The sequence below is a fragment of the Mus pahari genome, chromosome 5 (assembly GCF_900095145.1).
Source record: "Mus pahari chromosome 5, PAHARI_EIJ_v1.1, whole genome shotgun sequence".
NCBI classification, from domain to species: Eukaryota; Metazoa; Chordata; class Mammalia; order Rodentia; family Muridae; genus Mus; species Mus pahari.
Window position 1 is genome coordinate 74,461,677 of NC_034594.1, and position 27,735 is coordinate 74,489,411.

The 27,735-nt window shown below is 38.9% G+C and overlaps 2 protein-coding genes across 18 annotated transcripts in view; one reads left to right on the plus strand and one right to left on the minus strand.

Annotated features, from left to right (window-relative positions):
* Nucleotides 1–8,051, minus strand: part of Ppip5k2 (diphosphoinositol pentakisphosphate kinase 2) — a 66,159-nt gene extending 58,108 nt beyond the window's left edge. For 7 of the 12 annotated variants that reach the window (XM_029539359.1, XM_021199029.2, XM_021199027.2 and 4 more), the window contains exon 1: nt 7,481–7,651. The gene's annotated coding sequence lies outside the window, so the exon portion shown is untranslated. Of the gene's footprint in view, nt 1–6,860; nt 6,899–6,924; nt 6,948–7,159; nt 7,398–7,480 lie in introns of those variants that run through there. The other 5 variants (XM_021199030.2, XM_021199031.2, XM_029539354.1 and 2 more) reach the window with 5 other exon arrangements.
* Gin1 (gypsy retrotransposon integrase 1) lies at nt 7,705–27,503 on the plus strand. 6 transcript variants are annotated; one of them, XM_021199033.2, is made up of 8 exons: nt 7,705–7,880; nt 13,584–13,729; nt 15,029–15,222; nt 17,350–17,655; nt 19,409–19,600; nt 19,709–19,876; nt 20,588–20,870; nt 26,940–27,503. In XM_021199033.2, exons 2-8 carry the CDS (start codon nt 13,591–13,593, stop codon nt 27,212–27,214), a joined length of 1,557 nt encoding a protein of 518 aa, XP_021054692.1. In that variant the 5' UTR covers nt 7,705–7,880; nt 13,584–13,590; the 3' UTR covers nt 27,215–27,503. The 6 variants fall into 6 exon arrangements, with proteins under 6 accessions (XP_021054692.1, XP_021054693.1, XP_029395222.1 ...); XM_021199034.2 differs by having other exon boundaries at nt 17,617–17,655; nt 26,940–27,406; XM_029539362.1 differs by lacking the exon at nt 7,705–7,880 and adding an exon at nt 9,584–9,871 and having other exon boundaries at nt 26,940–27,406.
* The last annotated feature ends 232 nt before the right edge of the window (nt 27,504–27,735 follow it).

The window sequence follows — 27,735 nt, forward strand, 5'->3', positions numbered from 1 at the left end:
AAATAAGGCCTTCAAAAAAAAAAAAAAAAAAAAAAAAAAAAAAAAAAAAAAAAAAAAAAAAAAAAATGGAAATTATAAAAATAAAAAAAAAACCTTTTGTTTTCTTTTTGTTGAAAGAAGTAGACAAAGACAGACAAAACACAGCTCTTCTGCATGACTTAGTAGACAGAAGACAAGATGTCATTCAACTCTTCTCAAACGGAGGGCTTAAAACTATTTAGCAAATCTAGAACAATTGCTACAGCAAGCCTAGAAAAATTACTACAGCCACCTAATATGCTTGTCAAGAAACTGTAAGTGATTCAATGACACGCCCTCATAAAAATCCGACATGAAGATCCACTAGTTGACTATCATATGCTAATGACATAATCTCAAAGTATTTCTTACTAAGCTGTTTACATGTATTTGAACACTGGTGATATTAACGTTAGTTATCTACCAAGATGAAATTGCACAAATACTTCATTTGATGACTGGTGATATTAAAAAAAAAAATTGAACAATATGCTAGATAGATGTACAAAGCACAATCCAAAATTTTTAGTTCTAGAAGTCTTATTAAAATTTAATGATGGCGTTCAATAAAATATAAAATTACTCAGTAAGCTTTGGCTTTAGGAAATTCTTATGAAAGTTGAAATCATTTGGCATTAAACCTGAAAGAAGAAATAATTTATTTATTAAAAATGCTTCTTGTTTTTATTTCTTCTACACTATTTAATATTAAAAAGTGTTTCTAATAAGAAAGAAACCACAGCTTTCTGTAACTTCATAACAGATGAATTCAGCTCTGCTTTGCTGTTACTAAGTGGACTACTAAACACATCCTTGGGGCCTGTGTGCTTCTGTTCTTTCCATTAAACATATCCAAATATTTTAGAAATAGAAAGATCCTTAGCTTGGAGTCAACTATACCAATCTGTTACTAACAACTAACAACTTATGCTAGCATTTCTGAATCCATCCACCCCCTTGCCTGTGTGTGAGGGAATGAGAGTATACCAACAGTCTGGAACTGTGAAGACTGAGGTAGCATAGTGCTTTGCACAGAAATACTTAATAAACCTATATTTCTATCTGAACTGCTATAAATTAACTTTTCTACTAACATAATGTGAAAATCTAAAAGAATACTGATAGATATTTACTGAAATAAACATACTTACTCAATAAATACTATTTACTTCTTATAGAATCACTTCATTAAGGATAAACAACTATATTCCTAGTTTAGGTATTCTAACAAAAATGACTTATATAACAACCTCATTTTAGAGGCAGTACTGTAGGTCCATTTTTGTTGTTGTTGCTATTGTTGTTGGTTTCTGGCTTTTTTTTTTTTTCATTTAAATATTCTCTGTGAAATGCCTAGAATATATAAATGTAAAATTTTGAAAAACTCAGGTCAAGAATCCTATGATCAGAGGCAGAAACAGGATTGTTATTGCTATTTGCAAAAATACTGGTTTGAAGGGCTGGAGAGATGGCTTAGTAATCAATAGCATTGGGTGGTCCTGAGTTCAATTCCCAGCACCTACATGGCAGATCACAACTGTAGTCCCATGGGATCTGATGTCTCTTCTGGTGTTAGACATGTATGCAGACAAAACACCCATCTACATTAAACACGTAACAAATCTTAAAAACAAACAAGCAAATAATTTACTGGTTTGTATTTCATACTATTCTTTTCAATGAACAGTCAACATTGGGAGCAGAAATCATGGAAGATAATAGGGGGTGAAGGCATGTACATCATCTTGATTTTTCTCCCCAAATAATATGAGTTAGTAACTGATCTGCCGTCTCACCTCCAAGGCACATATGTCACTTATGAAGTTCAGTTGAATCTTTAATGCTGCCCAGAGGACAAGAATACATGTCCTCCACACAGCTGTAAGCTTGTACCCTAGAACCGGGCCTTCTATAATCACTGGAGAAAGACAGGAGTAGATGAGCCAATGATGAAAGTCTTCTCTAATCACGTGACATTGGATCCAAGTCAGAGGGTGATACGTGGAGATCATTTGGGGAAGGAACATGAAATACTGAAGCACAAGTATACTTAGTGTATTTCCTGTGTTCAAAGACTAGCCAAGGAGATGGAGTAGAACAGGCAAGCAATGGAAAAGTGGAGAAAATGATGTTAGAGATGTAACGACTGTGCATTCAGAGGACTGACGGTAAAATCATTTTCTGAACTGCACCTGAGAAAGCAGGTTAGACAGTGAAGAATTTTGTTTGAATAGTACGCAGAACAATTATCCCTCAATATAGCAGAAGGCTGGATGGGACTTTCATTTATTTTTCTGTAATTCTATTTTAATATATGAGAGAAGAAAAAGAAAGATACTTAAAAGCTTAATTGCTTAGAAATATGAACTTAGGAGTCAAAATACCAATGTTAGATTCTCATCCTTTAAAATTGTATTTGAATTCTTGGGCTCTCAATTTCTTTCTATGTAAACTGTACCTGTTATACCCTGTGTAAGGGCTAAATATACATTCATACATTAAAGGTACCCGTACTTTAAATTCTGGACATACTCCATATCAATTACTATGTTTGAGTAGGACTCGGGCATTTAAGGTTTCTCAAGCAGTTCCAACAAGCAGCCATGAAAGAGAAAAGAAAACTGAAGGAGAGGAAAGAAAAACACTAGAAGCAGCAGGAGGCAAACACATATTCACCATTTTCATGACTGTGGACTATTGATAGTATAGAAAATCAGACTATCTCCTTGTCTTAGTTAGGGTTTTAATGTGGTGAAAAGACACCATGACCAAGGCAACTTTTATAAGGACACATTTAATAGGGGCTAGCTTACAGGTTCAAAGGTTCAGTCCATTATCATCAAGGCAGGAGCATGGCAGCATCCTGGCAGGCATGGTACAGGAGGAGCCGAGAGTTCTACACTTTCATCTGAAGGATGCTAGCAGAATACTGACTTCCAAGCAGCTAGGATGAGGGCATTAAAGCCCACACCCACAGTGACACACCAACAAAGCTACACCTTCTAATGGTGCCACTCCCTGGGCCGAGCATTTACGAACCATCACATTCCACTCCCTGGTCCCCATAGGCTTGTCCAAACATATGAGTCTATGGGGGTCATGCCTAAACATAGTATACTGAAACATACATTTAGTCCAACTTCCAGAGTCCCCATAGTCTACAGCAGTCTCAATAATGGTAAAAGTCAAAAGTTCAAAGTCTCTTCTGAGATTCATCCAATCACTTAATTGTAATCCTTAAGAGGCCATGGAAGGGTGTTACTGGCTTGCTCAGCTTGCTTTCTTGTTTTTTTGTTTATTGTTTTTGGTTTTTCAGACAGGGTTTCTCTGTATAGCCCTGGCTGGCCTTGAACTCAGAAATCGGCCTGCCTCTGCCTCCTGAGTGCCGGGATTAAAGGCGTGCCCAACCATGCCCGGCTCAGCTTGCTTTCTTATAGAACCCAAGTCTATCAGCCCAGGGATGGCACCACCCACAATGGGCTCCTCCCATCCTTGATCACTAATTGAGAAAATGCCTTACAGATGGATCTCATGAAGGCATTTCCTCAAGGAAGGCCCCTTTTTCTGTGATAACTCCACCTTGTGTCAAGTTGACACTCAAAACCAGCCAGTACACTCCTATAATGAAGAAGGATATAAGCTGAAGAAGCAGAATCTCCATCCTACTGGAGCTTTGGCTTATTGCAAATAATAAATACTCCTCCACAATATTTACCAGCTTCCAAAGTTTCTTCATTCATTTGATCTTGGTCACCTACAGTTTTCTTATTATAGAACAGCATGGATTATATATAACTCTCCAAAATATAAAGCTTAAAAGAATTTATGTTTTTATATGTTAAATACTTAGTTTTTACATGCAGGGCTTCTTAACATGTCGCTCAACAATGAATGCAGATTTAGGCATGCTAACAAATTGTCCGAGCCATTCAGATGGCTTTAATGCCCTACTCAGATAATGAGCAACAGTCTCTTTAGTTTTCCCTTTGATATATTTTTGATAGATGTCATAATGTAAAAAAAAAGGAAGCAATAACTACTTTGCAAATGAATGGTCTCTCAATCATCTTTGGATAATTTATAAATATTTGAAGTACATAGATAAATGTCTATCATTTCAATAGTACTGCACAGGTGAGGTTCAAGTCTTCCAATAATCTAAACTATGTTAATCAATCATTTATCACATAATTAACAAAAAAATGTGCAAAGCCAGGTCTGTTTAAATCTAAGGTCACAAATACAAGCTACAACAATGACAACACAAACATAAAAACAACCACCAACAACAAAACAGAACTTCATTGTTCTTTATCACTGTAAATATTCAATAAATTCTAAGAAAATATGGAGTATTTTTCCCTCTCATGTGGTATATGATTTCTCACAAAATAAAATTTAAGGTGGATCTGAGGAGATCTAGAACATTCTCAATAATTATTTCACTTGAAATCCTACAACTTCCACTGCCTATGACCATAGCATAGCATAATACTCAACAATTTGATCAATGTTCAGGCACAAGCTCCAAAGTGATATTAAATGCCTAGTCTGAAGTATTCATGGATTATTCAAATATCAGAATTGAACCTTTCTTTAAAGATTGCTTTTGTAGCAATGGTCCTCAAATAAACTGGTTGCATCATAATAATAAACATATTACTGGCCTATCACAAACAGATTTGATTAGAAATTCTTAAGTAGAGAATTTATATTTTAATGAACAGACAGGCAGCTAGGTTTGAGACTTAACACTAGTTAAAAATCGAAATGTGTTTCAGTTTACTAGTTTCCACATTTGGTAAACAGCAACTAGGAAACCTTAACGTCTATCAGAACCACTTGGTGGACTGGAGCTATTAAACTGTAAAGTCTAGGGTTGAGTCCAATATTTTGCCTTCCTAAAATTCCAAGGTGATGCTGACATTGCTTGGAATTTCACTTTAAGAACTGCTCCACTCTTGAAAATTTAACTTTAACTCTTGCTCCCCACCCCAAAATTCCTTAACAGCTATAGGCAGCAGACAGAATGAAGTTATATATCACATACAGTTTTGAAGATTAAATGAGAACGCAGGCGGTCAGAACAGCTAGCATGCAGTAAGGACTCTGTTAACATTAGCTGTTTCTATAACTGGCTAACTATGGTTATAAGTAAGATTTTTCTGACTTTAACTGGCTAAAAACAAACATAAGCAACTCAGTTTCGAATGAACCTTCTGGCAAAGGCTGCCTGCTTAGATTGTCTTCTGATGGTCTTTGTGGAGACCTTTTTACAAGGCTCCAGCTTGACCTGGCTGCTCCAGATGGACTACCTACTGCCCAGGACAAACAGTCCTCTCTCTCTTATGTTTACTCATTCTGGCTGGAGCTGCCTCTTCCTTAAATTAACACCCTGAATAGCCATCAATCCTGTATAGTATTTAGAGCTCCCTTACAAAAGTCTCCCAAGCTATCTTTCCACAGGTTCCACTAAAGTCCAGAAGTCCAGCCACGGAATTTGTAAATTTCCACTCCAAAAAAAAAAAAAAAAAAGGAAACTGGAGCTTCAACAAACCAGAATACAAACACACAAACACATAACTGGTTTTCCTGAGCTCCCAAAGCATTTTCTAGTGGAAATATTATTATAAATGATAGGTAAATTCCAAGGCACTAGGAAGAAGTTACATAAAAAGTGTTAAATACTGGCTTCTTCCTGATAGGAAAGGCAAGCTAGAATAGGTTTTTGATTATATAAACCAAGACAGTTCCAAGTTCCATACAACTTTGGCAAATGATTGATTCCTCTCCCTCTTCAAAAGGTATACCTCTTTCTGCTGAGTCAGCTCTTCTGCCTGGAATTTACCTTTCTGCTGAGCCAGCTCTTTGGTTTGGAATTTACTGCCATTTTAGAGTAAGTTCCTATTCTTGAAATAAACTGGAAGACTTCAAAGAATGCGTCCCAGACTATTCTCATGCATCTACCAAACCCCAAACACATTTCTTAACCTTTCTGTCTCCTTGTGCTCCATAAGTACCTTTTCCAATGATCTGTTTCACACCTGGCAATGATGTGAGTGCTTGGGGTTTTGTTTCTAATTATCAAACATCTCAAATTGTCAGAAAGATTGAATGAACTACTCTTATGCCTAGTGTTAGATTCAATAGTCTATCAATTATTCAATTTAATACCTTTATAATTACTTAAAACTGAGATAGCAAGCTTTGTACAATTATGAGCCTTCTATTCATCAGTTTTACCACTTGCCTTTTCAAAAAACAGCCTATGTTGCAGAAAATACATTCGACAGTCTGCAATATGTAATTCTACAGCACATACAGAAGCTGCACGAGATCACGACTGTCATTTGTCACACACACATACACAAGCACACTATGGATACATAAACTCTGATAATGTTAGTGAAGAAACTGGAGTAACAAGAGCAATGGTGGGACAACAGAATACAGATGCTGGATTCAGATCTAGTTTCTAGTAAAAACACTCAAAGGTTCTCCTGTGGCAAAATGTAACCACGGTAAGTTCCACGACCTCACTAACTTTCCATTTTCCGGCTTAAAAATATAATAAACTAACAACCTTCACAAGACTCTTGAAAGGATGAATGACAATATATGTGCAAACCATGTGGTGCGGTTACACACTAATAGCAGCTATTATTGCTCTAAAACCACGGATTCCAGTTTAAAAAAATAAATAAAACTGTAATAGTGAAACAAAATCCTGCCCCGATATAGGCTAGGACGCTAATACTTAAGTCAGCCATGCTTCCTACTTCTACAGCTAAGTCTTCCAGGTCTTCCAGGACGCAGAAAGCAAAACGACCATTACCACAAACCTCCAGAATGCTAACTCTCAGGAAGTTGTCCAGAACCTCGAGGATGAGATCCAAAGGTCATTACCTACATGGGAGGACGCAACGCTGTCTAATCGATAAGGCGCGGGTGCGGCTGTGACCAGCAACCTCGTCTCTTACCGTGCAAAGCTGCCGCGCGCGCGCACACACACACACACACACACACACACAGTGCTTTTGTTCTTTGGAAGTGGGTGTGGAAAGCAAAGACAAGCAGAGCGAAGACTAGGGAACGAAACAGACAGCTCTCCCCACAGAAGCAGCCAAACCATGGCGCACACCTCGGTGAAAGGAGATCCAATATAAGTAGAACCGTGGCTAGCTTAGCTCCCGACTAGCGGGACTGCAACGTCGGGCTGTTCAAACTCTAGAAATGAAAAAGAGAAAGCGACGCGGGAAGCGGAGGAGAAATCAAGCCCGCAAAGGACCCTCGGGATGGACTGTCTGTCACTCGACCAAAAGCACGCCGCGGTCCGCGACTGTCGGTGGCTCTTGCAAGAGCACGTGTCCCGCGTCGCCACCGCGGAGCCGAGACAAAGCAAACACCTGGAGGCGGCGGCTCGCCTCGGGCTGCCGGAGGCGGCGGCTCGCCCGGTCCTCACCTGCCGCGGCTGCGGGCAGCAAGCGCTCTGCGGGAGATGCTTGAGCCCATCCGGGTTTCGGGTCCTCCCCTTTAACTGCGGGGGCGAGGGTAGGGATGTTCGTGCAGAGGCGGCTCTCGGAGGCGTGGACCCGACTCTTCCCTCGCCAGCAGCCGCCGAACGGCTGGCACGGGGACACCTCAGGAGCCTCCGACACGCCTCTTCCCTGCCCGCCCTCCACCGGGCTCCCACGGAAACCGCACCGGCCGGAACAGTTTCCGGCGGACCAACGACCCGCCTGAGCCGTCCTGTTCCACAGTGCCCACCAGAACTCCGACCCCGGCAGTTCCGCTTCCGGTAGCACCAGATAAATCGCGAGAGGAGAGTTAAAAACCTGCCGTTTGCATTTAGGACCACTTCGGTGAGTGGTCGTTCTAGTGTGTTCTGTCATACCTATTTTTCTTTATTTTTTTTCTTTTTTCTTTCTTTTTTTTTTTTTTTTAGAACTGAGACGTAGCCTTCCAGTAACTTTAAAACGGCCCCCTTCGTCTGCTCTAAGGACGGGTTTGACTAGCGGAGCTTTCGCGCAGGCGCCGTTGGGGCGGGAGGGCCTTGAACTTGCACAGCGCCACGGATGGTGGCCGCAAGGAGGCGAGGACTGTTGGGCTCAGGGAGGTGGCGACTCGGTGTAATTGAGCTGTCAACGGTCCTTTTCCTGCTTAGGCAAGGATTAGCCGGACCTGGCCCTCCGGGGTCAGTTAACGAGGTGTCAAAGAGCTTGCGGAGCTCTCCCTCGCCGGCGGCGGCGAACGCTGGACTGCCTTCAAAGCTCGAGTGCGGCGGCGCTTGGCCGAAGCCGGAGGAGTTTCGTCCTGCATCGTAGTCACCTTTCTTTCTTTTTTTTTTTTTTTTTTTTTTTTTTTTTTTGTAGTCACCTTTCAGTGTGAAAATGTACATCAGTGTAAAGGAACGAAAAGGAACGAGCTCGTGAGGGGCTGAGGGGGACTCTTAAAGCTCTAAAGGGAAGATACACTTTTAAAAAATCTCCTTGATTTCTCCCTTCGAGGACAAATCGAATCTCGGTAGAGAATTTTCAAATGGACCTGAATTTGTCCGGTGCCGCTTTATCTGTATGCATATGGGAATAAAGGGAAAAGAGGCAGGGTATGGTCTGGAGTATTGCCACCTGAGTCTTCCCAGCCTTGTCCCAGTTAATATATAATTGTAAGGTTCAGTTTTCAGAGATTAAAGCAGAATAATCCAAAAGTCGGAACCCTAAGCCCACAGTAGTTTATTAAAACATTAAAACTTTTATGTTTTGAAGTTGAAATACAAACTTACTTTAACCTTTCATTGGCTAGTAACTTCATGCTAAAAAAAATCCTTATTTAAAAGAATAGTTAATCGTTTTCATTGAATACGCAAGACAAAATTATAGAAGTTAAGGAATAAGTATTGGTCAAATATTTGTTCTTAACGTTGTACGAGGAATATGCAGTAAAGACCTAATCAGATATCCTGTTGAAATTGCAACACTTAGAAGTTCTGGAGCTCAGCTTTTAGGGGAATGCATGTGTCCAGCTGCCTCACCAGAGCTGACTGGCCTCCCTGTCATGAGACACAGGGTTGTCCAACTGTGACCCAGAATAAAGCATTCTCCCTAGGTGTCTTTCCTGATTATTTTATAGTAACAGTGACACAGTAGCTAATGTGGGAGGTGGCACAATTCAGAAGTTTCTGTACAGCAAAGGAAACATTTGAGTGAAAAGATACCCCGCAGGATAGGGAAAAACCATTACCAACTGGTAGAGGATTGCTGCCTGGAAAGTGCAGAGAAATCAAAATACTAAGGAAAAAAAAAAATCCAGTTTTATAAGTGGGTAAAAGGACTGTGTGAAAAATTCTCAAAAGAGAAATACAAGTAACCAAAACTATGTTTTAAAACTGTTGAACATCTTTATTTACTAGGTAAATGCAGATTAAAACAAATTTGAAATTCTATAACCTTTCATTGGCTTTAATAGTAGCCTCATGCTAAAAAAAAAAATCCTTATTTAAAAGAATCGTTTTCATTGGATATGCAAGACAAAATTATAGATGTTAAGCAATAAGTATTGGTAAAAATATTTGTTGTTCTTAACGTTGTACGAGGAACATGCTGTAAAGACCTAATCAGATATCCTGATGAAATTGCAACACTTAGAAGTTAATGGTCTACTAAGGTCACCATCCTTAAGATGTCAAATGACAAAATGACAACAAAAGCAGGCAAAGGTGGGAGAAAGGGAGCTCTTAGTTCTGGTGGGGTATGAACGGGTGTGGCACTACATGGGAGTAAGCTCGGGACCTCTCACAAACTAAAACTGGAACTTCCACGTGACCCAACTCTCTGACTTCTGGGCAAATCCCAGGGTACGTGAATCTTTTCACAGAGACATTTACATATCTTTGCTTACTGCTCTTGTATTCACATTAGCAAGGAAATGGGATTGCTCCAGATGTCCTTCACAGAATGTGTGGGTAAGGAAAGTGTAGGACGTGTGTCCCGGGGACTGGGGGACTGGTTGGTACTCAGCCATAGAGGGAAATGACATTAACAAACATTTCAAAAGCAAACCAAAAGGAATAGCACTGGAAAATACTGTCCTAAGTAAGTTAGCTCAAGCTGGAAAGACACATACTGTATGCTCTCCTGTGTTCTGACGTATTCTTCTTAGCTCTAATCTTAAGACATAAATGTGTTAATTTAGGGATGGTTATGTGTAGGGGCCAGGAAAGGAGAAAAGTGACCATGATGGTGGGAGGGGTGGTACTGAGGGAAGTAATGGAGACCAGTTGAACACATGTGATATGAACGTAGAATAGAGAACACAGAGTGTGAAAGTGTGAGAGGAGTGAGTGAGCAGTGGGGCCAACAGGAAATAAGTATGAATTCCATACAGAATCCTACTACTTTGTATGCTACTGTAATCCTTATTCAATAGGGAGTTCTTCAGTGACAGGGTCGTAAGTGGGGGGGGGGGGCGATCAGAGGATGAAAAGATAAAGTAAAGCCAGGATCAGGGATCTCACCAAAGATGACAGCTTATGCCAAGCAAGTTTATTAAGAAGTACAGTATCTTAGAAGTTTGAGGGAGAAGTGGGACCGTGTCAGTGGAAGGCACTGCCACACAGACAGAGGCAGCAGAAATGTTGCTAATCAAGTAATGGTGCGCAAAGGGAACTCGGAGTATCTCTAGAGCACCAGGACTGAGTACACAGTGACCCTGGCACTCCTATCTATAGCTCCATTCAGTGGCAAGAGTCAGGCTCTGCAGACCTAAAGCTACAGCTCCCCCAAGGCCCTGGCCAAGCAGACTCCAGGTTTTAGAGGAGGGACTCTTCCTCCCCGCATCAGGGCCTCAGGGAAAAGCTCCAAAGTCCTGTCCCCAGGCCAGTACTGGCTCTGCCAAGCACCGTTACAAGGTAATTTATCTAACCCACATAGACTCAGTTCCTAGAAACCACCATTCTAATTTCTTTTTTTTTTTTTTAGATTCTTGATGAAAAATTGTGTTTAATTTCAAGTATAATCAATTATTAATTACAGTAATGAATGAGTCTGACTGGGCTTACTAATTAACTCATTTAAAAATTATGAATAACCTTTTCTTTTTTGGCATTCTAAAATTCTTTTATTTATTTATTTTTTTATTAATATGAATTTGACGACTTTTGCCTTTTAAAAAATTACTTAGCATAATGTCCTCAAGATATATCCATGTTCTTACATGTGTTAGAATTAGCTCTTTTTAAAAGGCCGAATAATATTTCATTATGTGTATAAGCCATATTTTTTATATTTATTTGTCATTAGGCACTTGGGTCCCATCCAGTTTTTAACTACTATGAATGAAGCAACTTGAGTTAAGCTTTCAAAATAGCCTCTAACCCCCTATAATGTAAACTTCACGAGGGTCAAGATGATATGTGTTTTGTTGGTTATCACCGCATCTCCAATTTTGTTTCTGGCATGTGCTAGATAATCGTATATGTGTGTGTTGGGGGTAGTCTCTCTGTCTTTCTGTCTGTGTATGGGTATACTGTGCATGTGTGCAGTTGGGATTTAAAGCCAGGGCTTTATATATCCTAGTCAAGTACTGACCCACTAGGCTACATGCCCTGTCATGGTTCATTCTTTTAGAGATGCTTGAGAAACCATGATAACTACATTGGTCATTTGCTTGAAGTATAGCCATCTACTATAAATGGCTGATAGCTCCAATTGAAAGTAGAGTATTCAAAGTATGGCAATGCATGCCTCTATTTCTAGGACTTAGGGCTAAGGAAGAAGGATGGCAAGTCTCAGGGCAAGCCTGAGCTTCATTAAAACCCTGTAAACTAAACGTATTGTTTAATGATGATACCTTATAGCTAAATTGACCTGTGTAGGTTCTGATAGAACTATCTTAGCATTACAGAGGCTTATGTGGTGGCGTCTTGCTTGACAGAGACAGTTGCACAGTTGAGGCTCCCTCTTCCCTGGTGTGTCAAGTTGACAACCTAGATTAGTCATCACAATCCTTAGGTATTTTAATGAGCAGTAAAGATCCACATTGTTTTTAGAATTTTGAAATTGGTATGAGGGTTCCAGCAGGAAGCAGTGAATATATTATTGGGATTTTGAAGAAACTAGCGATGATGCTCCTATTTTCACTTGGTGTGGAGAGAGAAAGAGAGCACATGAGCATGTGAGCCAAGAATTAGCACAGATGAAAATACTCTGACCTGTTGTGCATTTCGATTCTCCTTGCCATTGCAAATTAAAAATTTGACTTGGCAGAGTCAGTCTCCTAGAGCAGCCAGCCAGCAAAGAAGGACCAGAAATCAGTGTGGATGGTTAAGTTAATAGCCAAAGTTGATAATGTACAAAGTTGATAGTGTGCAAAGGATTAACAGGCTGAGAAAGAAATGAAGGAAACAACAGCCTTCACAATAGTCACAAATAATATAAAATACCTTGGTGTGACCCTTCGGAAGTAAAAGATCTGTATGATAAGAACTTCAAGTCTCTGAAGAAAGAAATCAAAGAAGATCTCAGAAGATGGAAAGATCTCCCATGCTCATAGATTGGCAGGATTATATAGTAAAAATGGCTATCTTGCCAAAAGCAATCTACAGATTCAATGGAATCCCCATCAAAATTCTAACTCAATTTGCAAATTCATCTGGAATAACAAAAACCTAGGATAGCAACAAAACCTAGGATTCTCAACAATAAAAGAACCTCTGGTGGAATCACCATGCCTGACCTCAAGCTGTACTACAGAGCAATTGTGATAAAAACTGCATGGTACTGGTACAGCAACAGACAGGTAGATCAGTGAAATAGAATTGAAGACCCAGAAATGACATTTCTTTTGATGCCAAGAGTATACTCACTCACTTCCTTCTCTTTCTTAGTATTCCGGGGTTGTTTTTTGTTTGTTTTAGCATTTTTTCATATCACATGAAGGAGGCAAGATCATTTGTCGTGATAGATCTCAAAGGTAGCGTTCAGATGCTTTAGTTTGTAGTCATCACTCTTGTTCCTGTTCTGTTCCGCAATTATCCCCTGAGTGGTTCTGCCTGCAGAAACACTGTGGCCTGGATCCGAACTGGAGAGCGGGAACTCCTGAAAAGGAAAAGGGCTGCGAAAAGAAACATGGAGGCCTTGGCAAAGACTTCTGATCAAGGCTCGAATCTTTATTGTCCGGACTTGCTTAAGTACAAGGAAGGGTTAGGAAGGGTTCCCAGCATGCCCCTGAGTCCTTTGAAGTTGCCACGGCGGTTCTCGCTATGGTGGGCAGTCCTCGCGATGGTGGGCAGTCCTCGTGGTGGCGGACAGTCCTCGCGGTGGCGGGCAGTTCTCACTATGGCGGGCAGTCCGGGCGATGGTGGGCGGTCCGGGCGATGGGTAGCACTCTGGTATTCCTGCTGGAGGGGGAGTGGTTAGTGGGTGTGGGAGACACCAACAATCCCCCTCACAGATAATATTATGGGAATGCTCAGTTCATGCATAAGCAGAAAATGTGACAGGCCTCAACGGAAATAGCAATAGAATTAGCTTGTCATGTAAGTAACATGTTTAAGTCATCTTCCCTAGGTTCGTGATGGTCCGTAGTGGGAAAAATGGTGACCTTCATCTTAAACAGATCGCATACTATAAGCGCACAGGGGAGTATCACCCAACTACACTGTCGAGTGAGAGAAGCGGCATAAGACGAGCAGCTAAGAAATTTGTCTTCAAAGGTAAGATCAGTGTCTGACTCTCAAGTTATACTTCTTCTCCATGTGTTGTAGAATCCTTGCAAATTCTCTAGTAACTTGGCTATTGCTAAGTGGTTATCAGTTAAATGGAAGATTATCTCAGAAGTAAAGTAAAACATTAAAGCTAAGTGAAGGCTGGTAAGCATGAAGAAGATGTATTAAGGGGCTGGAGAGATGGCTCAGCAGCTATGAGCATGGACTAATCAAGTCCAGTTTCCAGTGCCCTGGCTGGGCAGCTCACAGCTACCTCTAACTCCAGCGACTAGTCTTAGTGTGAATCAGCACTCAACTGCACATACATTTACATAGGTGTGTGTGCACGCGCACACATACACACACACACACACACACACACACACACACATACACACACACACACACACATATACTCAATTTAAAATAAAAAATAAGCCAGGCGTGGTGGCGCACGCCTTTAATCCCAGCACTCGGGAGGCAGAGGCAGGCAGATTTCTGAGTTCGAGGCCAGCCTGGTCTACAAAGTGAGTTCCAGGACAGCCAGGGCTATACAGAGAAACCCTGTCTCGAAAAACCAAAAAAAAAAAAAAAAAAAAAAAAAACTATAAAAGAAAAGAAAATGACCTGTTTAATAGATCAAAAGGAATAACCATGAAAAAAATTACATAAATTAATTTCTCTTGCTTTTGCCACCTAACCTTCAGCACTAATGCATCCATTCTGAGAACAGTTTTGGATGCTCAGTAAGGCAATGAGAACAGAGCTAACTAGTTTGCTTACTCCCCTCCCCTCGCACTGTACCTTAAATTATTCTCAGGATTACATTTGTTTTCTTGCCTTGATGCTTCATCAATACATTAAATATTTGACAGGCAGTAGGGCAAAACAACAACAACAACAAAAAAAAACAGCTATAATACTTTTACAGAAAAGTTTGTACCCAGAAGCATCTCATCAATACAGAACTCATTTTATAACCTAAGCCATTTTTAACTTCCACGAGTATGTCCCTAACTTGAGTACTTCCATGAAAGGTTGTGTCATATTCCCATAGTTAGAACATGATTTGGTGAGCAAGCTCACTCCATTTCTGTTGATACCGACAGGATTATAGCAGGTAGTGGTCCTTCTGGATCTTCAGAATGCATGGAAATATTATTGAAAGTTGAAAGTAAATAATTCTGTTTTAAGGAAAGATTTTTATGAGAATAAAATTAAAATTTTGCATAGCTTTAAGTTAAAGCTATAATTGTCTTAACACTATAGAGCTTTGAAATTTGTATTTTTTTATGTCATTCATTTCAGAAAAAAAGTTGTTTTATGTTGGAAAAGACAGAAAACAAAATCGTCTGGTAGTTGTTTCGGAAGAGGAGAAGAAGAAAGTGCTGAGAGAGTGCCATGAGAATGGCCCTGGTGTCCATCATGGCATTTCCAGAACCCTTACTCTAGTGGAGTCCGGCTACTACTGGACGTCCGTGACCAATGACGTCAAGCAGTGGGTATGGCTTCCACGCAGGGCTTAGGAATGTCTGACTGTCTTTCTGGTAAATCCAGAGATCAGTGTTGCTTAAGAGGTACTGCCCATCTCACCTGTGGAGGAAGTACATTATAGGTTATTTCTGAAATAAAATATTGAAATTAAAGGTAACTTTATTTCCCTTTATAATTACCTTACATCAGTAGAGTATAAATTAAACTAAGAAGATAGAATATTTTGACAAGTTTATTGAGAATTAGAGCTCCATTTTGCAGACAAAATTCAGTTGCTATTGAAATTCTTTTGCTGTTATATCCTTAGCACCATCATGAATGATTTTTTTATATGTTGAAAATAAGTCTCTTTATAATAAATCTGTTCCTGTGTGAACTCTCAGCTTTTGTCCCTATTCTGTCTTAAGATAGAAAACTGTCAAATCAGCCAGGCCTCACATCTTTAGTCCTATCGCTTGGAAGGCAGAGGCAGGTGGATCTCTGAATTTGAGGCCAACATGGTCTCCAGAACAAGTTCTGGGGCAGCCAGGGCTACATAGAGAAACCCTGTCTTAAAAAAATACAACAAACAAACAAACAAAAACCAAACAAAAATGAAAGAAAGAAAGGAAGGGAGGAAGGAAAGAAAGAGGAAAGAGCTGGGCAGTGGTGGCGCACGCCTTTAATCCCAGCACTTGGGAGGCAGAGGCAGGCGGATTTCTGAGTTCGAGGCCAGCCTGGTCTACAGAGTGAGTTCCAGGACAGCCAGGGCTACACAGAGAAAAAAAAATGAGGAATGGAGGAAAAGAAGAAGGGAAGGTGTCAAATCTAAATAGCAGGAACTTAAACCCAAACTGTAAACATTCTAAGTGTTCCTGTACCACATTCAGTAAAATAACCATCAAGTGATTACGATTTGAGAAAAGATCTCCTTTTTATAATCATGGTGTTTATAGCTGGGGAATACATTTAAGCTGGGAAGTGAGATGATCAGGCGTCAGATGATGAGGACTGTCCAGCCTCGTCCACTCCCATTTCTTGTCCATGCTTCCGTGCCGTCACACCATCTGCCCTCCTACCTTTTACCGTTAAACAAATGATTCATATCATAATGAGGAAGTACTGTGGTTTTGTTCTACATTTTTTTTCTTAGAAGTTGGTTGAAAATATTTTCCTAACTGAAATTCTGGAAATGTTTTAAAAACAGTACCTTCTATAAATTAGTCAGTTAGCAGTGGTTCTCAACCTTCCTGATGCTGTGACGCTTAAGTACAGTTTCTCATGTTGTGGTGGCCTCAACCATGAAATTATTTTATTACTTCATAGCTGTAATTTTGCTACTATCATACTATAGCTATTTGATATGCAGGATATATGATATGCAACCCCAAAGGGGTCTCAGCCCACAGGTTGAGAAACATCAACATTAAATGAAGGTTCATGATACCTCGGTTTCCCTAGGTAGTGTGAAGGTTTCGGCCATCCTTATTTTTTTTTTTATTGAAATTGCAGTTTAGCAAATATTAGTTAAATAGATGAATGAATAAACTGTAGAATAAAAATTGTAGGAAGAAATATGATTTGTATGTATAATTTATTATATACTTCCATGGTGGCTTAAAATTATGGAAAAGGAGAATATTGCATGATAGTCCATTTGAGGTTAGTTTTTCCTTTTTGTATTCTTCCTTTATTTTAAAGATAAGTTCTTATTATATAACCCAACTTGATTTTTTTTTTTTTTTGCCATTGTTGTGCGAACTCTTTGACTATGGCAGCTCTGCAGCATCTAAATGTGCCACCACAGCTAGTTGTAGAAATTTTTTGTCAGCTAAAGATAAAATAATAGAAAACTTACTTGAGATCTTGATTTAGTATATAATTGCATATGAACCAGACTTCCACTCACTGAGACCGTCGTTTAATCCGAGTAGCAGGGAGGAGCCCCTGTGCTGCCGCTCTTCAGACTTACTAGCTACACAGCTGCTGCCACTGATAATTGCCTGATGTTCCAAATAAAAGTATCATTTAAAGGAATTTCTAAGACACAAAGTACCTGTTGACCGTGTTAAGATTCTGCTTTATAAAATTGATTAATGTTATAGTGAATATTTTAACATTTATGTGTATTTTCCTTATTGTGTGCCTCTCTGTAGGTATATGCTTGTCAGCATTGCCAAGTAGCAAAAAATACAGTTATCGTAGCACCTCAGCAGCACCTTCCCATGGTGGGAAACCCGTGGAGTGTAGTTACTGTTGATCTGATGGGACCTTTTCATACAAGCAACAGAAGTCATGTGTATGCTATAATCATGACAGATTTGTTCACAAAATGGGTTATGATTTTGCCTTTATGTGATGTTTCAGCATCAGAAATTTCTAAAGCTATTATCAATATATTTTTCCTATACGGACCTCCTCAGAAAATAATAATGGACCAAAGAGATGAATTCATTGAACAGGTAGGAAAAAGTACTCATATTCAGGAGCATGTATCACTCTTTCAGTGTCTGGTACACAGTGCTTTGTGCTTTAGAGGGTGTTTAATACATTTAAATAAATTGCTGTAAATATGGAGGTATATAATGTATGATTTTGTTGTAAACCTATCTTTTGATGTCTTTAAACTAAAATAAGATGATTGAATCAAATAATACTTTTTTACTTTAAGCTTAAGAACAACCAAAAATAAAATTATATGTACATATTATATATTTAATAGGTTGCTGTGATAATAAGTATACTAAATGTGTATATGTATGTATACATATGTATACATACTAATATGTATACAAACTAGAAGTCTTCATTAATGTTGTACATTCATTATAGCACACTAAGTCATTCAGTGATCACGTGCAGTATGTGAAGCACAGTAGGAGAAAAGAAGAAAATAGCAAGTAGAAGGAGGTTCCTCATTCGTTCTTTCATGTCAAACCTTAAGTAAATTTATGAATACAAAATCTAAATTTCACCTGGCTGGAGAGATGGCTCGGAGGTTAAGAGCACTGACTGATCTTCTGAAGGTCCTGAATTCAAATCCCAGCAACCACATGGTGGCTCACAACAACCCGTAATGAGATCTGGTGCCCTCTTCTGGTGTGTCTGAAGACGGCTACAGTGTACTTAAGATATAATAAATAAATCTTTGGGCTGGAGCAAGCAGAAAGTCCTAAAATACAATTACCAGCAACCACACGAATGCTCACAACCACCTCTACAGCTACAGTGTACTCATATACATAAAATAAATAAATAAATCTTTAAAAAAAAAATCTAAATTTCACTAAGCTACTCTTAGTGGTCACGTGACTCAAGAGTCTTACAGCCTCCCACCTAAGAGTGAGTGAGGAGTCATACTCACATACTCACGTGCAAGCAATAAAGAATTCCTCTCCCTTTCTCAAGATCAGAATTGAAATAGAAGTTTTGTACTCAAGTAATAGAGAAGGTTAGCGTGAAAGCTGAGCATCAGTGGGACCCAGGCTCCACGCTCCTCTTCGCCTATCTTTGGAGTGGAACTGTCAGTCATATCCTGACAGTGTGGCTGCCAGAGCCCAGGTCATGATATTTATATTTCAGTTAACGAGAGGACAGGGGACAAAAAAAGCTAGTGCTTGCTGAGTTTGTACAGCAAGTTTAACTTAAATTATTTTCTACTGTAGCTTTCATGTGACCATGTCTACCCTCTGAGGATCTTGGGAAATATGTGTTTGGTTGGAGATAGATAGGTAATAGATAGATAGATACATATACATACATTCACATACATACATATACAGAGAAACTTATCAGTGGAAGGTTAACTAAATTAAACTAATAACATAACAACATCTGGGATCATCGAGGTGGGGAAATAGTTGTTTTACATTACTTACAGTGTCTGAATTAAAAAGTGACATGATCGCAGAATTAGTTTCGAATTCTGTCCTTCCATAAGGGGCTTAGTCTACCAAAGCTTAATTAATAAGCTTCTATCTTTAAAATGAAGTTAGTAATACGTCATAAAATTGTCCTGGCATGTTATGACAAAAATGTAAGACAAAACTAATATGTGGATCAGACTCAGTCTGTAGGACTTTACCCAAATGTATATGTATTTTACCTAAATGCCTGTGGTCAATGGAAGGCAAAATTCAGGTTTCTTGAAATTTTTTTAAGCCAGAGGGAAAGTGTGAACTTTAAGTAGTCAGTTTTCTTTTTCATATTTTTTAGATCAATGTAGAACTATATAGATTATTTGGTGCGAAAGAGATTGTAATTTCTCATGCTTCTGGAAGTGTTAATCTGGCTGAAAGTACACCTGGCACCATCAAAACATTCCTCTCGAAGCACTGCGCCGAGCACCCCAGCACCTGGGACGAGCACCTGCCAGCTCTCTCCTTTGCCTTCAATGTGACTCGCTCGGTATGTGCCTTTCTTATTATTAATTGCTCATTCTGAATCCCAGGGATATGAAAGGGTTTGGGGGATTGTTATATTTTATTTCAAATTTTCTGTTTTTCTTAAAAATAGGAGCCTACTAAAAACACACCATATTTCCAAATGTTCAATCGGAATCCTTGCATGTTGGAGTGTCCTCCTGAAGAGGACGGTGAAGGTACAAGTGTGTTTGCCAGAATCATAGCTGCGGTTAGACAGGCTGATGGAGTGGTGGAGAACAAGACACCAGCAGCGGGCCAGGTGATTCTATCTACTAGGAAAGTTCCCTTTGTGAACCCCTACCAAAGAGGAATTGTCTTTAAAATCTCAGCATGTGGGCATGTTCACATATGTGGCCATGAAAAAAGCAAAAATGGGAGGGGGGCATTTTTTATGCATATGCTCATATGTAAGCAAGTGTGTAGAGATTTGTAATGGACATGTAATATCTTCCTTATATTTTGAGCCAAGGTTGCTCACTGAAACCAGAGCTTACTGACACAGCTGGATGAGCTGACTAGAGAGCCCCTGGATGCTCCAGTCCCATTCCTTTCCACCTCCTTTCCCCCAGTTGCAGGGGTTACTGCCATGTGCAAAGCATGCCGGGAATCTACCCAGGTCCTCATGAGTGTGTCTCAGGCATTTACCACTGAACATGTGTGCTTATAAGCTATGAAATTCTAAGAGGCTTACGGAGACTGAGTAGACCCGTTTTCTAGCCTGCTAGAATTCTTGTTAGTAGTTGGAGAATTTTGTACTCAGTACATTTATTAGTCCAAGTATTCCAAGTCGCTTGGTCCTGCTCTGTGCCTTCTGTGTACAGAGTACCGATACTGACTTTAAGGGTTTCTTTAAAACGCATTAGGAGTCCATCCTTCAGTTCAGGAGCAGTTCAATAATAGCATTGCCATAATCTAATCAGGGTATGCCTTTACATTTAAGACCTGTCATAATTATTCGTTGCATTTACAGATGGAGAGCAACAATTCGGATGAACTAAGTAAAAGCAAAGTTGTTAAAAAGAAAGCGAAGCAGTTAAATCCCTTTCATTTGAAAGTGGGTCATGAGGTTTTACGACAGAGGAAGAACTGGTGGAAGGACGGCCGCTTCCAGTCTGAGTGGGTCGGGCCTTGTGTCATCGACTACATTACAGAAAGTGGATGTGCTGTCCTCAGAGATAACACGGGAACCAGACTCAAACGACCTATCAAAATGTCCCACCTTAGGCCCTATGTGAGAGAGTCCAGTGAGCAGGGTAAGTATCTGCTCCCTCTCTAGTGCTTCCCTTTCAGCAAGGAAGACTAGACTTTCAAACTTCCTTCCTTCCTTCCTTCCTTCCTTCCTTCCTTCCGTCAAAATCCTCTCCATCTAAGTTTTATAGAACTTGTTAGTTTTACTTCTCTCCAGGAGTCTGATTAGAATGTATTTTCATAAACTCATTTTTCTTTTTACTTTTTTTGTTGAAAATAGAATTTTATACAATATATTCTGATTATCTTTTTTTCATTCAACATATTCTGATTACCTTTTTCCCTTCTCTAACTACCTCAGATCCTCCCCACTGCCCCACCCACCCTCATCCACTCTTTTTCTTTCTCTCTCATTAGGAAACAAGCATATAAGATTGATTTATGAGTGATTGATTGATGTCGTTATATAATATAAAAGCAAACAATGCAGGATTTTTGTCTTAAATTCTACTGTACTTTTCATAACTGCTATGAAAAATGCTGAACCTGTTTCACATAAGGAATGATTCCATCTTGAGTTTTGCATACACGGGAAAACTCTTACCTAGTGCCTCATTTTTATGTGAAAAACAGCAGCTCAGATCATTATCGCCAAAGACAAGCATGTTGTCCAGAATCTAGTTGTGAAATAACTAAGGGAACTTTAAAACTGTGTTTCCTTTTATAATGTTGCTTCATAAAGTCATAAGTCATGGGTTAAGGTGGAGGATGGAGAATACTCAGAAAGCTATAGAATTATACCATCGCATACCATTTATAGTCCCGCAAACTATGCCAGAGAGCGCCCTGACTATGCCAGAGAGCATCCTGGCCTTTAGCGTTTTCCCTTGTAGGACTTAAATGACATTTTGTCATGGTTTTCTCATTAGACCCTCTACTTCAGCAAGATTATTTTATTTTATCCTAATGTATTTGCTCCCTGGAGCTTCTCTGGGTTAGACAAATGAGAGGAATTATTTGATACCTTTTTTGTGCCATTTTCATGCATGCATATCATATACTTCACTCATTTTGTACAAGGAATGTATGCTAGACAGTAATCTCTGTACAAATGTTTGAATGAAAGCTAAATGTAATGGTGATGCAATATATTTGTAAATATCATTAACAAGTTACTTAATAGATATAATAACAAGCAATAAGGAATGACCTATGCTCAACCCTAGTCCTGTGTTGAGTATGAAGCCCTTCTCAGACTCTTCAGTATATGAGTTCTTCTGAGTTCTTATCTACTCTGGTCTGTACCCCAGCACTTCTGTTACAAGCTCTTGGTACTTTTCTTTCTTGTGACGGAACCAGTTGCTCTAGTTACAGACTTATCTTAGACTGTGGGTAAATTCAATCTCCTGGTAAGGACAGTACATTCATTTCTTTGTGTCATCCCACTTCAGAGCTGTTTATAGACCCTCCCTTCTACAAGCTACGTAGGGAAAAGGGGATTCTATGAGTTCTTTAATTTCATGAAGATTTCATTCTCAGGCCTTCATCTTCAGAGCTCATTTTCTTCTAATGTGTTAACCTACAGTCATACACGGTTTGCCTATAAAACATCACAGTGCCAGGGCCTTGTGCAGCAGTCTTCTGATTTTCTCTTTTCAAAGACGTTTAGAAAGGAAATCAAATTATTTTCCTTCTGGGTATTTCAGAAACAAGTTGAGAACACAAGTTTAAATTTTCTGGAAATGTTTCTTGTAATAATACATGACAATTGTAGTGTTACTATTAGTAGTGCGAACATAGGCATTTGGAGTTGATAGGTAGATTTATTTTAAAATTTCCTATCAACCATGCTCCAAACTAGTTCTTCAGTCATACTTAATCTGTGTGTGTGTGTGTGTGTGTGTGTGTGTGTGTGTGTGTGTGTGTGTTTCATTGGCAGATACACAAATTAAGTAAAAATGGCCTTTTCCATCTTTTTCTGTGTCATCATGCATTTTCCTAAAAGCCTTTACTTCCGCAGCTGACTTTGAAGAATCACAAAATGAATTTAATCAAAACAGTATCTTTAACCATCAAACATTTTTTATTTGACATGAGTCTAAATATCTGATATCCAAAAGGAGTTCAAGTATCTGTTTATATCTGTCATATTACTCTTTACTACTGTTAATTTCTTGGCTGTGTTAGAGTCAGTCTAAAACAGATGGACTTACATTGCCAAGTTCCTGTCATCTGTTTCTGGAACATAATACTGTGCTAACACATTCAGTAGTACTAGATTAACAGTATTTGTCAATGCTATTTTAGGCAGACCTGTTTGCTGTTTTGTCTAATTTGATGTTGAACACTCTATGCTACTTATTTTGATAAGAATTTCAAAAATATACTCGTGTCCCTTTGTAATCATAATCTGTTGTGAAAGGTCAGTGTGTTGTTGTCCCATCTGACACAGTCTGGCTTTACATTTGTTTGCTTTGTTGATGGTAGATGTGGGTTTCCCTCACCCAGGAGCTTCAGTCTCAGTCTCTCCTTCATGATTAAAAGCCCATTTATGAAATGATTTTTATTATGCTAGTTTTATATTGCTGCCATAACAATTTACAACAGATTTAGTGCTTCAAGCAGCACTCATTTATTACCATAAATGTAGGTACTTTAGAATTTCTACATGAGTAGTATCAGGCTAAAATTAAATCATTCAGAGTCGCCGGGCGTGGTGGCGCATGCCTTTAATCCCAGCACTCAGGAGGCAGAGGCAGGCGGATTTCTGAGTTCAAGGTCAGCCTGGTCTACAGAGTGAGTTCCAGGACAGCCAGGGCTACACAGAGAAACCCTGTCTCGAAAAAAAAACAAAAAACAAAAAAACATACAAACAAAAAAAAGTCATTCAGAGTCATGTTTCTAGAATATCCAGAAGAGAAGTGAATGGATTTCCATGTCTTTCAGCTTCTAGATACTTCCTTTACTTCTTGATGTATTCCTTGTCTTCTGTTCTCAAAGCCGGCAATGTCTCAAATGTCTCTCTCTTCTGCATTTGAGGATGTTTGCTTTTCGATCCACCCAAATATTTTAAGATGTTCTCCCTAATCATTGATTGGCAGCTTTAATTTTATGACTACCCACATTCCTTTGCCATATAAAGCAGCATATTCACAGGTTGGTGAGATTAATGGGAGACTATTACTGTGATATAACAGTTAATGGTTTAATTGTTTTAATAAAACAAGCATTATAACATGAAACTACACGAACTACACATTAATAGTAATACAATGTATGCAGAGAAATTGTTCCTTTTTCTGTATTTCTACATATTCTCCAGACCCAGAGTCAATCTAGTTCACTACGGATACTATTAATATTATAACAGTATTAATATAGTATCAAATTATATTATCATGGAAAGACCACAAGAGGAACATAATGTAAAAGCTTGAAAATAATCAGACAGTTGTTTTGATGCCTCACATATCTGGTTTCCAACCAGAGTGCTGGGGATGGATGTAGTTTATAAGCTGGTAATGTTTTGGTATCTGTAGGGCCAGGCCTTGCCTGAATTCCCCAGACTATTATGTTTATCCCCTAGATCTTGAACATTGCCTCTCACTCAATAAAGAAACCATCCTTGGGCTGGAGAGATGGCTCAGTAGTTAAGAGCACTGACTGCTCTTCCAGAGATCCTGAGTTCAATTCCCAGCAACCACATGGTGGCTCACACCATCTGTAATAGAATCTGATGCCCTCTTCTGGTGTGTCTGAAGACAGCGATCGTGTACTCACATCTGTATATAAAATAAATAAACCTAAAAATAAATCTTTAAAAAAAGAAAGAAAAAAAGAAAAGAAAAGAGAAAAGAAAAGAAACCATCCTTATGAGAGACATCACTAGTACTTTACAACAGTCTAGGTAACTTCTGTTATTTTAGTGCTGGACCAATCCTGACTCCGACAGGCTATTATATATCTATCTACCTTAGTAATTCTCCATAGACTCTTTTTGTTTGTTTATTTGTTTGTTTGTTTGTTTTTTGAGACAGGGTTTCTCTGTTTAGCCCTGGCTGTCCTGGAACTCACTTTGTAGACCAGGCTGGCCTGGAACTCAGAAATCCACCTGCCTCTGCCTCCCGAGTGCTGGGATTAAAGGCATGCGCCACCACGCCCAGCCACCACGCCCGGCGTTTCTCCATAGACTCTTAAGAGTTGTTTTGGAGTCAACAGTACTCATCTTTTCTTTTCTTTTCTTTTCTTTTCTTTTCTTTTCTTTTCTTTTCTTTTCTTTTTTTTTTTTTTTTGGTTTTTCGAGACAGGCTTTCTCTGTATAGCCCTGGCTGTCCTGGAACTCACTTTGTAGACCAGGGTAGTCTTGAACTCAGAAATCTGCCTGCCTCTGCCTCCTGAGTGCTGGGATTAAAGGTGTGTGCCACCACGCCCGGCTAACAGTACTCATCTTTATGGAAGAGGCCATATGTACTTTGTGAAGAGTTTCGATGTAAATATGTCTTGGGTTTTGTTGTACACATGGGATTGAGTTAATTATCACCAAGAAACATTTTCCCAAAATTGTGCTGTGCTTAAATATGGCTAAAATCAATTGCCTTCTGTAAGACTCCAGACATTTGAACCATTCTGGCTAAGTCATGTTGAAGCAGATTGCCTTCCTGCCTCTTGCAGAGTGTTTCTCTGTTGGCCTTCCTGTTTACAGAGACTTCTACACACGCCCACTCATGCTGCCTGTGTATAGTGTGGATTTCCAAGAGCCACTAACATTCATAAATTTTAAAATTTTAAATGTATGAACTTCTAGAGGAAATACTTTTTTAAACATGCTACCAAAACTGATAGGATTTCCACTGTTCTCTGATCTAAATGGGCAATTGGTCTTCTGTTTTTAGACTTAGATTGGAGGGTTCTATAAGCTATTAAAATTTTCAAGAGAATCTGTTAATGTTTGGAAGATCCAGAAAGAGAATGCAGGGATGATTAATCAGTTATAGTAGATGAGTTCCTTTTTGTAATGAATTAGGTATCAGACCTGATAGAAATGTTTTCTATTGTATTCTTTATATTGAAGGACAGTGTTACTTTGCTGTTAGTTTAACAACTTATTTTCAAGCTGTTTTCCTGAGGGTTAATGATGAGTTTGCTAAAGTATAACAAAATACCTAGAAGGAAAGTTCCCCCGTCAAGTGTAGATTAGGCAGACCTTGAGCATTCCTAAGGTTTTTTGCTATCAGATACAACTTAAATGAAAGTTTAGCTACTTCACTGCAGCTTGCCTTCTTGATATTCCTGTCTCTTGAGTCAGATTTTGGCTACTTTATCTTCATCTAGTTTATGGCTTTATATTATAACTCATTGATATAATTGTACTACTATGAATTCTGTACAAATTGGATAGCATCTGAAATTAGAAATATATAGTGTAGCAGTTCAATTGGCTAAAAAGAGCTGTATTAATTCACACAAAAATGCACTGTAGAAGTGTATTAAGCATATCATCAGAATCAAAATTATAGTTATGTAATTTTGTTTTAACCTGTCCTGCTGCTGCTCCTTGTCTCATATAGATAATGTATACCAATGACAAGCAGTCAAGGAAATGGGAAGCTTTTTTTTTTTTTTCAATATATTTGATGTTCCTGATTTCTTTAAGTGTGAACTATTGTGTTTACTTTATTTATTTATTTATTTTCAAGACAGGGTTTCTCTGTATAGCCCTGGCTGTCCTGGAACTCACTCTGTAGATCAGGCTGGCCTTGAACTCAGAAATCCGCCTGCCTCTGCCTCCTGAGTGCTGGGATTAAAGGCGTGCACCACCATGCCTGGCAAGTGTGAACTATTGTGTATGGGGGTATGTGTACATAATTTTGTTCACTTTTTGTGTATGTTTATGTTTAATGGATAAGAGGTTGGGTTTTGGGGGGTGGGCAGGGTGGGAGTTCTGTTTGCCTCTACCTCCCAAGTGAGAGGATTAAAGATGTGTGGCACAGTGCTCACTTTGATAAGAGAGCTTTTCAAGTTAATAGTGATAACTTATTTTTATTGCTTTAACTTTTGTTTCCTCACTTAATGTTTAGCTGTAAAATTTGGTTTCCCTTCAATTCTAAAACGCAATGTTGTTCTCTCTCTTTCAGACAGTCTTTATCTCTTGCAAGGTTCGATAGTGGCAGATCACGACTACATTGGGTTACCTGAAATCCCAGCTGGAACATACCAGGCAAATATTCTGGTAGAAGATGCAACTATTGGGATAGCTGATAATGAATTATTGATATCAAGCAAGGATCATGAACTCTTAGAATATAGAAATTCCAAAATCTCTGCATTGGTAGAAGACCACAGCTCTCTTGAGAAACAGACTTTTAGTCTACTGGATTCTTCAAATCAAGTTCTCGAGTACTTAAGTTAGTAAATACCAAAATTAATGTAAAATGCTTGCACAGAATGTATATATTTCTAGTTTGTAAGTATTTTATCTATTAAAATAGGTTGTATAGAAGAGAGATCTTGGTACTATGTTAATAACTAAATTCTGAAAGCTTATTTTAAACCTTCTTAAAGTTGTTACACGTTTGAATACAAATAAATATATGTAACAGAAGTATACAGTGCATAGAATTCAGAAATTTCTCAGAGAACAGACAAAAATACATTGTTAGGAAATAAATTCTAGAAGAGAAGTCTCAAACCTTTTTCTATATGGTTACTGCATTTTCTCTTAATTTTTCAGCAATATATACCCCTTTTAAATAAATTTAAACTAATTATAGTTTAGTCAATAAATGTTGAGTGAGCAATAGCATAAATGAAATGAAACTTTACCTGTGACATTGGAACTTCTTAAATTTGTATTTGTGTGTGTGTGTCTATGTGTCTCTGTGTGTGCGCGCACGTGCACGAATATGTGTGTTTCTGAGTGAGGCTTTATGC

Bases quoted from the DNA above. Each gene is read 5' to 3' on its own strand.
- Gin1 (XM_029539361.1), top strand. The intron at 15,223-17,349 runs GTATGGCTTCCA...GCCTCTCTGTAG, and splicing joins CCAATGACGTCAAGCAGTGG to GTATATGCTTGTCAGCATTG. The intron at 17,656-19,408 runs GTAGGAAAAAGT...CATATTTTTTAG, and splicing joins GAGATGAATTCATTGAACAG to ATCAATGTAGAACTATATAG.